Source organism: Etheostoma cragini, chromosome 21 (genome assembly GCF_013103735.1).
Source record: "Etheostoma cragini isolate CJK2018 chromosome 21, CSU_Ecrag_1.0, whole genome shotgun sequence".
NCBI lineage: Eukaryota > Metazoa > Chordata > Actinopteri > Perciformes > Percidae > Etheostoma > Etheostoma cragini.
The window spans coordinates 10,962,199-10,976,990 of NC_048427.1; the positions used below are offsets into that span (position 1 = coordinate 10,962,199).

General features: G+C 41.3%; 1 protein-coding gene across 15 annotated transcripts; it reads left to right on the top strand.

Moving 5' to 3' along the window:
• The first annotated feature begins 293 nt into the window (after positions 1-293).
• On the top strand, positions 294-14,377 carry si:ch211-255p10.4 (serine/threonine-protein kinase BRSK2). 15 transcript variants are annotated; one of them, XM_034860473.1, is made up of 19 exons: positions 294-1,613; positions 1,729-1,823; positions 2,042-2,127; positions 2,555-2,695; positions 3,033-3,149; positions 3,369-3,402; positions 3,694-3,762; positions 3,905-4,051; positions 5,028-5,059; positions 5,203-5,367; positions 6,362-6,459; positions 7,269-7,422; positions 7,617-7,677; positions 8,708-9,347; positions 9,621-9,669; positions 9,806-9,929; positions 10,257-10,504; positions 11,267-11,356; positions 11,803-14,377. In XM_034860473.1, exons 1-18 carry the CDS (start codon positions 1,529-1,531, stop codon positions 11,328-11,330), a joined length of 2,409 nt encoding a protein of 802 aa, XP_034716364.1. In that variant the 5' UTR covers positions 294-1,528; the 3' UTR covers positions 11,331-11,356; positions 11,803-14,377. The 15 variants fall into 15 exon arrangements, with proteins under 15 accessions (XP_034716364.1, XP_034716363.1, XP_034716359.1 ...); XM_034860472.1 differs by having other exon boundaries at positions 295-1,613; positions 11,791-14,377; XM_034860468.1 differs by having other exon boundaries at positions 295-1,613; positions 10,294-10,504.
• Positions 14,378-14,792: the final 415 nt, after the last annotated feature.

Genomic DNA, 14,792 nt, shown 5'->3' on the forward strand with positions numbered 1-14,792 from the left:
AATCAAATTGAAAATAAAATACCATCTATGGGAACCCAGGGATTCTAAAAGACCAGAAGCCAGGCCAAAGCACCCCAGCATCATCTTCCCCTAACAAGCAGCATCCCATCCACTGCATCTGGCCATGTTTACAATTGTCTTTTAATATGAGGGATAATATCATCATTTTATTAATAAGGGAAGTGTCCGCATCTGCTCACGGTGTCTACGGTGTGGCCACAGTGCTGAGGTGATTGCAGAGATGAGCGTGTTTTGAGGAATATGACCAGGAGGAGGAGAGCGGGGGAGGAGAGGCGAGAGGAGAGTGGATGGAGAGAGAGTGGGACCCGGATGCTGATGCGAGTGAGGCGAAGGAAGGAAGAGGAGAGAGAAAATATCGATTTACGGCAAGAAAACCGAAGGGAGTATAATACAGGGGGCCTTCTCTCTGCTTGAACTATTATCAGAAGTCAGGAGGGGAATAAGGCAGTCGATAATAGTGAGGGTTGATCTGCGGATATCTGTGTTTTTTTGTACCTGAGCATCCGCCGGTGAGGGAGGAGGACAAGCCAAAGGAGAGAGGAGAAGATGCTGTGATCCGCTACTTGCAGGGATGTAGAAACGGGGAGAGACAGGGAGGGGGAGGACTAGGCTACCTTAAAGATGGTTATTTTGCTTGGAATATTCGTTTCACCTCGAAATATTGTGAGAATGCGGCGGCAGTCTGATCAATCTTACCGTTTGACGTTGCCTAGAAACTTCAGGAGGTGTCGGTTTTTTTGACAGGCGGCGCGAGACGGCCGTTGGTCCAGGCGTTGAAGCTAAGCTAGCCTCGCTGCTGTGTGGGAGAGCGGCGGCGAGGCTAAATAGCATGTTGTTGCACCTGTAAAACAGGCCTGACAGACAGAATAACACAGATTTTATTTTCAGTGCTAACATCCACTTGATGTATTTGGCGTTTTGTTGGTAAATTCAACCAGAAAAAAATATCAGTCTCTGCAGCAGACGTTAAAAACACTGGTGGTTAACGTTACTGTGCGATAATTTCCTTATTACCCGTGATGTATAGCGAGTTAACGTTAACGTCATACATGTAGGTTAACGTATATACGAATAAGCTAGCCAATGCACTGGAGTGAGCCCCTTTAGTTTGCCTACCTTGTCATGTTTATCTTTACAACAGCCTAATAACTTGTCATCATTTCAGTTTCTCTGCTTTAATCTAGTAAGCTGTTTTTGTTTCAATATCAACGTTATAACGTTACATGTTTACCGTGCTTCAGAACAAAAATATTAAGCTTTGTGTATTAACCAGGTTTAGTTAACAATGTGAATTTATTATCCAGATGTTGTAACTCAACACCAGTTTTGACCAGTGCATTTTTACACATTCGCCCAGTAACTTTCGAGTGGCAGTGTTATCACTGAAATAGTCCTTCTAATTAAAGCATCATCTTGTATCCACCAATAACTGTATCCACTGTATAATATCACAGTGCAATAACCATTGTGCAGTAGTTGTAGTGTGTTAGCCTCCAGTAAGAGCAGTATGAGTAAGGAACTGTCTCTAAGTCAGTCAGCTCAATATGTTGGGCCCTACCGACTGGAAAAAACACTGGGGAAGGGACAGACAGGTGGGTAAACCAAACTGCATTTTAAACTACTATTTCATGTTGAAATGTATACTGTATATGACGTCTGTTAGTCTCTAATTTTTTGCCTCTCTACACCTCTCATTGTGTCTTTCAGGACTGGTCAAGCTCGGGGTCCATTGTATTACGGGTCAGAAGGTTGCCATCAAAATAGTCAACAGAGAGAAGCTGTCTGAGTCAGTCCTGATGAAGGTACAGTATGATGCTGTTGCAGTGGCAATAATGCTATTTTTGTATATAGCAAGAAGTGTTATGCTGTCCACTAACATGTGCTCCATATTCTCTATATTTACTTTCTGCATAAGTGTATAAAATTAACCTCTGTTCGGTTGCTTCAAAACTACACTTGTGCTCTGCAATAATATCTCCTCTCCTTTTCTTTACATCTATCTCGTCTTCTCTCTAACCAGGTTGAGAGGGAGATTGCCATTCTGAAACTGATTGAGCATCCGCATGTGTTGAAGCTGCATGATGTTTACGAGAATAATAAATACCTGTGAGTTTCCTCTCTGCATTCAAAAGAGCCTCACAACTTGGCTCAGAGGAGCCTGCAAGCTTTTCTTTTGTACTGAACTTTGGAGCAGGGCGGGTATAAATAATACTCTAAGAACTGTATTAATCTGCTTTCATCACTCTAATCTTACTTTTCCTTCATTTCCTACAATTATTCTGAAAAGTTTTTTATTTATCTTACTCGCTCAAATGCTTTAACACTGATGTAAAACAGCTGTTGGAGTAGGCAGGCATGTTGGCTAAAAGTGAGTACATTAAAAAAGGTAAATTACCAGATTTCATCTCAATATTGTGAGTCCCAGACAGGTTGGAGGAGTGTCTTAGGTTAGATGTTTTTAGTTTTATTATTTTTTTGTCCCTCCCCTTGTCTCTTAGAGATGAACTTTTAGAATCCCACTGTATGCCGACAGGTACCTGGTGTTGGAGCATGTGTCAGGAGGAGAGTTGTTTGACTACCTGGTCAAGAAGGGCCGACTGACTCCAAAAGAGGCCAGGAAGTTCTTCAGGCAGATCATCTCTGCTTTGGATTTCTGCCACAGTCATTCCATATGGTTGGTTATTGCCGAGAGCAATGGTTCTTAAAGGAAAATCTTAAATCAATGACAAATGAATGCCAATTTAATGTTTCATGTCATAAAAAGTTGTAAACTGCCTTAGTCGGTAACATCAAAAATCTATCTTAAACATTACTTTGTATTACTGACTTGATGTTTGCAGGCACTTATCATCCTTACATTCCTTTTAGACAAATTGACACAGTTTTGTTATAGCGTATCAAGTCATAAATTAGTGGGAAAACTTGTGATTGTGCAACATGAGTCAACAGTCACAGTTAAGCTGAAATGCCATAATCAGCACTAGAAGACTTATAGTACCTGTTGTATCTAGTCACAGAGACCTGAAGCCTGAGAACTTGCTCCTGGATGAAAAAAACAACATCCGCATCGCGGACTTTGGCATGGCCTCCCTTCAGGTGGGGGACAGTCTCCTAGAGACCAGCTGTGGGTGAGTACCAACACTGTGAGGGTGTTCATAAGTAATGTGTACACACATAAAAAGGTAATAATTCGTATTTCAGAAACAATGTAAATCTATGCATATTCTATTGTATACCTTAAAGAGTACTGTAGTTTCCACAGAAGCGTAAGACTTTTTTATACTGTGCATACTTACCAGAATTGTAAGTGGGGTAATGTTGCCTGTAACACATTTCTTTCATTATAGATCACCACATTATGCTTGCCCTGAAGTTATACGGGTAAGTGTTCCTCAAATTTATCTACCTGTAATATAAATACGCAAAGTATGTTAATAAATTATTCATTGAGTGGCAAATTGTATCCAGTTCTGTCATTAAAACATGGTTTCACTGTTCTTTGGACTGAGACTGACTAAATGATGGATCATAATGCATTAGGGTGTTTCTTTTTTTAATTAAGAATTCTCGGGTAAGCCTTAAATGAGCTAAAATTATCTCAGTGGATTTAATCAATGAATGTGACTCATCTGGTATTTAATAGTGAATTTACATGGATTCTGACTTTGGCAGGGAGAGAAATATGATGGACGGAGAGCAGATGTGTGGAGCTGTGGGGTGATCCTTTTTGCTCTACTGGTGGTAAGTGCATTAGTCCTGTTTTTACAGGTCGGCCCCTTTGTAAAGACCCCTTAGTGTGTTTGCAGCTTTTACTTCCCTCTTTTTAAGTCAACTTTATTTTAATCTGTCTTTCTTTAATTCCCTCTCTCCTTTTCTCATACAGGGCGCCCTGCCCTTTGACCATGACAATTTACGCCAACTCCTGGAGAAGGTGAAGAGCGGGGTGTTCCACATGCCCCACTTCATCCCTCCGGACTGCCAGTCTCTGCTCAAGGGCATGATTGAGGTCAACCCTGAAATAAGGCTCACGGTACGGGACTGAGAGTGCTCACACACAAGCGGCTCGTACATAGGTGGTTTGAATGCCGTCTAAACACCTGGAATTGATACAGCTAGCCCATACGCAGGCTGTATCCAGAGATTATCCACATTGATTTGGGATTGCCTCTCATTCCTTCCTTTTGAAGATATGGGGATTGAAGAGAGCAACTTTATTTGACTGCTGTCATTAATATTAATCCTTTTCTAGAGACCTGCTTGTCCTTACTTTTGCATTTTGTGGCTGCATCGCTAGAATTTTAATTATTATTATCAGAGTTGACATGGATTAGAGACAGTAGTAGTCTACTGTCAGTAGTAATCTATTTTGACGAAGTTTCAATTACGGGGTAGTTCCAGTGCCACCTGATGTCCCTCCCCTTGGCTTTCTTTGTGTTGGCATTCTAAACTCCCGCCGATTCCAAAAACGTCCTTCGAACTAGAACCGACGATGAAATTGTGCTTATCTTTTTTTTGGAGTAAGATTTTCATCGAACACTCGACAGCCATTTAAATTCCAGCTCTCACACATGGTCCACAAAAACAAGTACCTTCGCGAGGCTATTTTACAGAGGCATCGTACCACCGCTTGGCACCGCCCAAGACGATTGTGATCGGTTTAAAGACATGCCAATAAACCAGAGCACGTTTTTCTCCTATCCAGGAATGTGTGGACTAGCCAGACCCTCCTCCAAAGGGCTGTGGAGATAGGTCTGGCAATGTGAGACTAGAAATACAGTTGCGCTTCCATTGGTGCATTGTTTTAGGCGCATTGTAAACAATCAGTTATCAGAAAGATGCATGCACATTGTGATTATAATGTGCAATAATCAGAACTGATTAGGTATCATGTGCATGTAAAGAAAAGTGTCTGGTGTGAAGTGTTAACCCAGCGCAGCTTTGTGGCCATATGGCTGTTAACAGACTGTAGAAACTAATGGCCCCATCTGCCCTGTCACCCTTTAAAGCTCGAGGCCATCCAGAAACATGCCTGGTATCTGTGAGTATATGTTCATTTTTACAAACTTGACTGTTAAATAAAATAGTAAATTAAAGGGATGCATCAGATTGAATCATATACACAACTATATCTGTGTCAACCATGTGGGTGTGTGTGTGTGTGTGTGTGTGTGTGGCTCCCAGGGGTGGTCGTAATGAGCCGTGTCCTGAGCAGCCTCCTCCCAGGCGAGTGTGTGTGAGGCGAATCCTGTCCCTGACTGAGCTAGACCCAGATGTGTTGGACAGCATGCACTCACTGGGTTGTTTCCGAGACCGAGGCAAGCTCACACGGGATTTGCAATGTGAAGAGTAAGTATTTTTTTCAACTCTTAACTGTGTTTCATAGTGCCCGGTTGTACGCTGAGTGACCAGAAAGAAAAAAAACAATTAGATATAATGCAATGCAATGGCCAAAGGCACACTACAGCTTTACTTACAATGGACAGATATGATATGAGGCTATGGTATGGAATGATTTGTAAAAACTGTGTTATTGAAAGGTTATATTATTTTCATACATGCAGTAGCAAAATAAGAAAAAATAAGCGGAAGAAGATGGATGGATTAATGGATGGAATATACAGATTTTTAAAATCTTAAAACACCTCTCACGTTGTCAACAACAATTAAATAATATATGTTGCACAACAAGGACTAGTGTATTGGTTTGTGTACGGGAGTTACAATTATTATGGTTACTCAGTCATGTACCTAAAGAGTTTCCACATCTGTTTTTTGTTGACCCCTGTGTATTGTGGGCAGACATATTGAGTGCTGTCTGAAAGCAGAGAGGGGATTCGGCTTCCTCTTCATCATGCCGTGTCAAACTCCTGTTCTGAATCAGGTTGAGTGACTCGCCACAGGGTTAAAGCACGCAAGATGGTGGATACACTGAAGCAGTGTGATCTAGCCTTACAAATATCAAAGTCATGGTGCAGCCATGTGCTCATTGTCACAACAAAGTGATATTGAGGGCTTCAAATGATGCGTTGGTTTGTGCTCAAAAGGTCTGCATTTGTTGTTGTGACGTATTAAGTTAAGGACCGCAGCCTTAGTATGGAACAGTGTACGAAAGGAGTAAGTATGTGGCCACATGTTCTGTCCAATCTCTTCCACTAAATATATTTTTTTAGCTGAAAGTAGTGGATAACCACATCATCAGTTGAATAGAATGAACTGTTAATATACAGTACATAGGAGGCTTACCTACTCTAGTCACATGTTGCTCCTTACTACTCTGTCTTCTTTCTTTCTTTCCAAATTTTAATATCTCATCCAATGACTTTCTCTCTCTTTTTCTCAGAGAAAACCAAGAGAAGATGATCTATTACCTGCTGCTGGACAGGAAAGAGCGCTACCCCAGCTATGAGGATGAGGATTTGCCACCGCGCAATGATGTAGGTCAGTCTTTAGGGGGCAGGAAGGATCCACTCGTGGGCGAGAGCTGCTTTTCTCAGCCTCAGTTTCTGTGAAGGAATTGTACAACAGTCAGTGTCTGGTGTCTCACACAGGTACTCATTACCTCTGCCAATGAATTTGCGTGATTACTTTTTGGATGAAATATAATGTTTTTCACTGATAGCCAAAGAACCAGTAAGTGTGATCTCCACTATTAGCAATAAAACGTAAAGTAATATGAAAGACAGACGGACAGAAATGTTTGCCCAAGGGCCTGCTTGTGTCTTTATGGTCTTTATTTTTATGGAATTTATGTAACATTTTACCAACAATAAGTCATAACTGTCTTTTAAGAGATTCAAAACAGACTTTGCAGGACATCTGCAAGATTTCTAAAAACTGGGAGAAGGCAGCTACAGTATTCTGTCTGTGCAAATAAAGCTACATTTATCACTGTCACAAATAGTGCAACAAGCCAAAGGCCTGTGGAAAAAAAATCACTTTCAACGTAGTCATACTTTCTAGTACTGAAAGAAAAAAGAAACGTGATAAAGGGAGCGGGATAATGAAGATGCAGAAACATCTCAGGAAGCAATAGGTTTTAGTTGACATGTCTTTTTATTTTGAGAAACACTTTAACAAATCCACTTCCAAGGCAAAGAAACAAACAATATTTTTGAGAGTAATCCTTTTTTATGGCAGTTGCACAACATATCATGTATCATGTCATTAAAATGCAGCTTCAACATAATCTTTAAACCGCTAATGGATGTTGATAAATCCAGTCATAACTATAATGTGCTGTTCTACAGCAGACCCTCCTCGAAAGCGTGTCGACTCTCCGATGCTGACGCGCCATGGCCGCTGTCGTCCCGAGAGGAAAAGCCTGGAGGTACTGAGTGTTACTGAACAGGGGTCCCCTACCCCGCCTCGCAGGGCCCTGGACACAGCTGCACACAGCCAGAGGTGTGTATAGTTTGCAGAGTTTCCCTTCTGGGATCAATAAAGTTTTTCTGATTCTGATTCTGATTCTGATATTGTGTTTATAAAGTATACACACTCTAAATGTTGCATACAAAAAAATGCATGTCACACACAGTTTCTTGTTGGCTATACACTGTCTTTGTTCCCCATCTTTTGACCTCTGGTCTGTTTGTCAGGTCTCGCTCAGTCAGTGGAGCATCCACCGGTCTCTCCTCCAGCCCTCTCAGCAGTCCCAGGGTAAGGGCCTGTTGGCCAATTTTTTAACAAACTCTACACAGTTTCGCTTTGATTACCTGCACTGTCTCTGAAACATGATGCAAGCATGCTTAAAAAAATAATTTTTAATATTTCACCCCACTCCTACCTGTAACTTACAAGTACAGTTAAAGGATTGGTATTAGAGATAGTCACAATTTTTGGAGTCCATCTTAAAACAATAGTTAGGTGCCCATATGGGCCTTTAAGCTGTATTAATTCCTCATAATTCCTCATTTTGCATAAAACCATTAGATTCAATTGTATGTACATGTGTTTAGCTTTTTACATGTAATTTTGAAAGCGTTACTAATTATAGTATACACTATCAATATTGTAATGCTGATATACCAATAATATATATATAAAATATGATAACGTTTCGCACCTTTTTTTGCTAGTATTGCCTACCCCGATATTAAACTGCTTTAAAAAAACTTAACCATTCTTACACATCATCACAACACCAGTTCCTCAGATTAAATCTCACCCAACAGGAGGTTTGTGTGGCATTTTTCTTCTGTCTTCATGTCACTTCTCTTCCTCACCATGCATGAACTAGCTGTTTGCACAGAATGTATTATATAACCGTGAAATAGATTACTTAATGGAATTATTTGCTTTTCTGGTGTGCTTAAGTTTCGGAATGCATTATATTATTAAACAGTCCATAGACGGTAACTAAATCAACCTTTACTGCCAGCAATAACTAAACTGTAACACCTTCAATGCCACCGTCCTCTGTCACTGCATTGTTAACCCTGTCACAACCACAACTGTCACTAAACCTTCACTCACATACAATACTAATGGCACAAAAGACTAAAGCCCCAAAATTAAGGCTTTTATAGACAGAATTGGTAGTATTGCATTTGACACTTTCACTACAAGATACACTCTTTTGTCACGAAGCATGATATTCATTTCCATCCTTTCTCCATGTTCCATCCCCTCTCTTTCTTGTTATCCATCTCTCTCCCCCCCACTCCCACCCCACAAACCCACTCCCCAGTCCTATCAAAGCCCCGTCTTCACTTTCAGCCAATCAGACGTCACTTCTGCCACCGCTACCCCCCTCGCAAAGGAGCCCAAACAGGGAAACGCCACCACTCCTCGTTCAGCTCGGGCTCATGACAAGCTCAAAACTCCCCCCAACCCAAAGACCCAGACCCTGCCCATCAAAGGACCGTCCGACCGACCCCATCTGCAGCCCATCAAGTCCTTGCCTTTGCACAACCCATCCTCCCGCTCACCCTCCCCTTCTTCGCTCCTGTCACCCATCCCTCGTTTCTTCTTCCCATCGTCCTCTGTCCTAAAGTCAGTGACTAAGAGCTTCTACCCAAACTCTGCCCACTCTGTGCCGCAGGTCACTCCCCAAGGCTCTCCGTTGCCCACACCTTTGGGCACCCCTGTCCACCACCCTCACCACCCCTCCTCTACCCCGCCCTCTTCTTCCTCGTCCTCGTCCTCCTCGCGGGCGGAGGGAGGGGGAGGGGTAGGCTCGCTGTCGCTGACCCCGCCCTCCAGCCCAGGAGGGGGAAGCGGTATGGCAGCCAGCAGCTCTGCCCACTGGAGGACTCGCCTCAATTCTTTCAAGAACAACCTGCTGGGCTCACCTCGTTTCCATCGCCGTAAACTGCAAGGTGAGTTTGGTACGTTCACCTTGATATTATGTGAGTTTCGTTAATTTTTCTTCCAATACACTATCTCTATAGGACAACTAAAGCAAAGTTGGTCAACAGTTTCAAAAGGTTTCCTACATTCTTACACTGGTAAAACATGATTTTCTTGTTTTAGCCTTCAGTATACCAGACCATTTATAATGGCAATGGATTATGTCTCAAATATTACTTTCTTCTGGCTTCCATCTGAAAATCAAATTTTGTTCCCAAATGTTCATTTTAATAGTGAGTTGTCTCTTTCAGTTCCTACATCAGAAGACATGTCCAGTCTAACACCAGAATCCAGCCCTGAGTAAGTCACACTCCTTGAGATAAATTGCTGAGGAGTTACTTGTTTTCTCTCTCTAAAGCTGTGTGTCTCTGCTCTTGGATGTTTCCTATGGCTCCGTGTATTTGCTCCTACTGTATATTTTTTGTTTGGCTACCAGGCTGGCGAAGAAGTCGTGGTTTGGGAACTTTATTGGCTTGGAGAAGGAGGAGCAGATCTTTGTGGTTATCAGAGACAAACCTCTGAGTTCGGTCAAAGCCGACATTGTCCACGCCTTCCTGTCTGTGAGTATCTGATGTAGTCTGTATTTCGCGCCTCTCACTATCAAAGCTCATTTGTAGAAAGCATGGCTCTTACTGTTAAAGCTGTAAGGACTTCACACACACTCTCATACTGTACGCACTTCCTTTCTGTCATTATTTCACTCTTTATTTCAATCTTGCTCACTCGTGGCACGTTGATAAATTACTTTGTTTTTACCAATGGCTCACTCTTTCTCTCTTTTCCTCACCCTCACCCTCACCCTCACCCTCACCCTCACCCTCACCCTCACCCTCACCCTTTGTCTCCCTATACTCACGTTGGCCCCCGTACCTCTCCTGCCTCGTAAGTCTGTCGGTCTCTCTGCTTCTTCTCCCCACCACACAGATCCCGTCACTCAGTCACAGCGTTCTCTCCCAGACCAGCTTTCGAGCAGAGTACAAGTCCTCCGGCGGTCCCTCTGTCTTCCAGAAGCCCGTCAAGTTCCAGGTGGACATAGCTTTCTCCGAAGGCGAGAGGGAGCGGGACAGGGAGAGGACCGAGAGGGAGGGCAGGAGGGAGACGGGAATCTACAGCGTGACGTTCACCCTTATTTCAGGCAAGTGGAGAGGATATTTAACCCTTTCAATTGGGAATTGAATTAAACTGTATTAACATTTATAACAGTAGTTTTGTGTGTACTTACAGCATTTAAAATAAAAGTTTAGCATTTTGGGGAAATACGCAGATTGGCTTTCTGACAGAGAGTTATAGGGGAGGTTAAATACTGTTAGGTTCATTGTGTTACTGTTGGACACAGCCAGGCTAGCTGTCTCATCCTGTTTCCTGTCTTTATGCTAAGCTAAGCTTACAGGCTGCTGGCTGTAGTCTTATGTATCACTTTTGTATTATCTACTTTTAAGGACGGGAATATTTCATAAACTATTCCTTTAAATAAAATTTTTTTTAAAAACCTGGCTCTGGATGTTTGGCCAGATCCTAAATCGGGTTTACTTTGATTCTCTGATTCAGACATTTTGTGAATTAAATCATATTTTTGTTGCTTTAATTCTGTATTTTAAGACTGAATTTTGTGTAGTGAGGCATTAGAGAAGTAAATGGCCAAATTAATAAAACAAATTTTAAATACAGCAAAATATGATGAAGACACATCGTGTCAAACTTAAAACATGGTAAACTAATATTATACTCACTCCTTAACCCAATCTCACGTAATTTCCCTTTCTTCTGCTTCCACACCATCACCACAAAAAAAGTCCAACACATGACCAGTACATGCAATCACCAAGTGGTCTATGTCATGAATCAAAAATACATTTTCTCCCAAACTTAAGTATCATATTGTGTGCTGTATGTCCAGGTCCGAGTCGCAGGTTCAGAAGAGTGGTGGAAACAATTCAAGCCCAGCTTCTCAGCTCCCATGATCAACCCATGGTGCAAGCCCTATCTGGTGAGACTGCTTTTACACACTTAAAAAAAACCTTTTTCTAGGTACGTTCAAGAACAGTTTTATTTAACGATGAGACCATTTTCTTTTTGATGTGTTTCTTTTTTATGTTTTTCTACATGACCAATGCTTCTTTTTTTGTGCTGGAAACATATTTTAGTATTTCTGTTATCACCATGGTCTGTCCAAAACCAACCTATCTGCTGTGCCTTGAGCATTCTGTTTATATTCACATTTAATCTTTTGCTTAAGCACTGCAGGCTCCCATCACCTGCATTGGCCAAAGGAGAGGGAGAGCGGCAGTCGCCGCTTCTGACTTTTACGCTCACCCCCCACTTTTTTAATCACACCTGCATTTCATTGATTCCTGGCCCTGGCTTATAGACACTGTAGCATCATATATACGTTGAGAGTCACTTTCCTGTTCTCGTCTCCTGATCCCTTCCCAGATGAGAAGAATGGCCGGCCCCATGGGACCCCCACCCGCCAAAACTCTAGGCGCTCCGAGGGTGGGGGCGACAGGTGTGAGTGGGGCGACCGAGCAGATGGCGGAGGCATAGGCGGCAGCGGGGGAGTTCTGCAACGCAGAGGCTCGGCAAAGGAGAGAACCCGACTGCTCTCCTCCAATGGAACCCAATCCCAGCCGTAGGATAGAAAGTGAGACCAAGCAGCAGGATGTCGGAACTACACCGGAAAGAAGACAGTGTAACTTCATTTTAAAGTATCCCTGCAAGCCATGAGCTTCTCCTACTCTTCATTGACTAAGTTATTGAAGGTGCTTGACCATAGCAAGGATTAAGACTTTTCCCCATCACGCTTTTTTTTTCTGAACTCAACATTCTTTTGATCTTGTGGATCACCAGGATTCCTACCCTTAAATGAGAACCAAGTGTTTAGGAATCACCCTTTAATGAAAAAAATAATATGTGAATGAGCAGTTTTGGTATCCATCATAGATACAGCTTCACAGATCAAACTAGGAATTTTGAATTGCTAATGTGCATGCCAGTTAGCAAATCAGCCTGCTAAAGGATGCTGAAATGATAAGATAGGCTAGTCTACCATATCATTGTAATACAGTATTCAACACCAAAAATAAATAATGGTCTTACTCTTCAAAGTAACCAGTGCGCTCATATCATTATCAAGCAACATGCAACTACCAGTCCATACTGAATGAAATATAGATGTATCTCAGCAGAGTTAACCCTAAGAGTTATCAACCTGCTCTCACTTCAGTGAGTGGTGATGAGCTGAACAAAACGTCCGAATTTTTCTCGGGAGAAACTACACCCTGGAATTCCAGCAGTGTCTTCTCCTGGGGTAAAGAAAAACCAACAAAGTAAGCTAATTAACTGAATGTGAAAAAAACATATTTTTTTATTTAATTTTTATTTATTGTTTACAAATTTATTTTGAGGATGTCAGTAGCACAGTGATAGCAGTAAAGACAGTAACTGATAATACTCTACAGTGTCAGAGATGGGGGAGCAGACCAGTTGCTTTTAAGAAGGCAATCTTTTCAAGTTAAACATGATTCTTTTGTATTTTCTTTTTACTCAGAGACAATATAAAACAATGCATCTACGATTTTTGCATTGGACTTCTGTTGCTCTGAAGAAAAGTATTTTTGATTTGAACAGAAATATGAACATTACTCTATGAAAAAAAAAACACTATGAGTGAATAGTTCCATGAACATCATCACAGCTGTTTGTGCCCAGATTGAATGAGAAAAGCATTCCTGGCCCGTGGATCAAACAGAAGCCACCTTTTCTCGTCGAGCTTGTCTCCTATTGCCATAGTATTCATGTACTGAATCAGAATTAAAAAACAAAAAAAACAAAAGAAAACAAAAAACGTAAATTCATCAATGGACATTTTCATAATGCCGGGCTAAGGCTTGCGATGTCAATTCCTTGTTGAACAGGACTTCAAAATGGGAAGCAAACAAAGAGTCTCCTAAACCCATGCTCCTCACTTCAGTGTTCACCAACAAGCCAAGTAGTCCATCACTGCACCCACGTTCATCGCCAGAGAGTCGCACCATTTTGCAAGCAGACGTAAATATTTGGGACAGTCATGTATTGCTCCAGCACTCTATCAGACTACAGTAGTTGATGTTTTTCACCAGTCTTCCATACAGCACAATATGCAACAAAAGTGCAGAATGTTTTCAGAGAGATACACAGTGCTACAGTTCTGTTTATTTTAAAGGGTATTTTGTTTTTGTTTTCATATTTGTCCACTTACTTGTCCATCTATTTATGCATATTTTTTGGTCACATGGTTGTTTGTGTCATGTATTTGTTCACGAACTAGATTTTATGCCAACAAAGATTCATCGAGAGTTTATTCAACCTTTCACTTGTCATTATAGCAGTACTTCTCCAATGATGTTTATATCTTACATCTCTTTCATCACGCTTATCTCTGGTAACTGGAACGTGTGTGTGAGACGGGTGGATGGTGGCTGAGTGGGAGTGAGCTAAAAACTTTGCAGCAGATGCATTTTGAGCTGATCACGTACGGCCATTGCGACTGACCCAGGAATATATTACATTAACTAACATAGCCAAACCATACCAGGCATTCTCACACACATTAAAATGCTTGCTAATTTGCGTCATCTCTTGCTTTAATGCCGTGTCCCTTTGACCTGTCTGTCTGCTTTTTCACCTGTCGTGTAGCCACCATCACAAGAGAAATTGTACAAAGTTGTTTGCCTCACTGTCCGTACACACTCTTTGATTGGTCACCATCACCACTTTCATCTTTCTCACCACCACATCACCTCCACTTTCATTGACCCAACTCTGGCTAAGATTGTAAACTATTCTCCATTCATAAGGGTCAGTAGAATAAGGTGTTTAAAAAAATGAAATGTCTGTATCATAATTTAAATATAAAAAGTGCACTATTATAACTATTGCCTGTGATAAAAGAACAATTATGATTGAATTGATGGTCGAAATAAAGAGAGATCCACCTTATTGTTATGGTTACAATAATAAACCCTAAATTCATGTGTGTGTCTATTTAGTTTGTGGTTCAAAATAAACGTGGCTGTTTATTTTACTTTTCATTAATGCAGAGAAAGGTAATTCTTAGATACGAACATTATATCAGTATTTGCTATAATATCAAATATAATCTCAACACTTACCTAAACCTGGTCATTATTCTTCAGAAAAGATAAAAGGAATGGAAAGTCTACTAATGAGCTTTTCCGCTAGCTGTCAATCACATCGTATAGGTTTCCCAAACAAGTTTTTCAGAGCTTTCAACACAAATGGGGTTGTACAGAAAACTCACCACCATAACATGACTGCGAGAAGTTGAAGTTACCAAAAAAAATAGTAAATGGACTTTGAGTGAAAGTTGTTTCTTTTCTGTCAGGACGAGAAATGTGCAAGAATAGTTTCTCTGAATAATTATT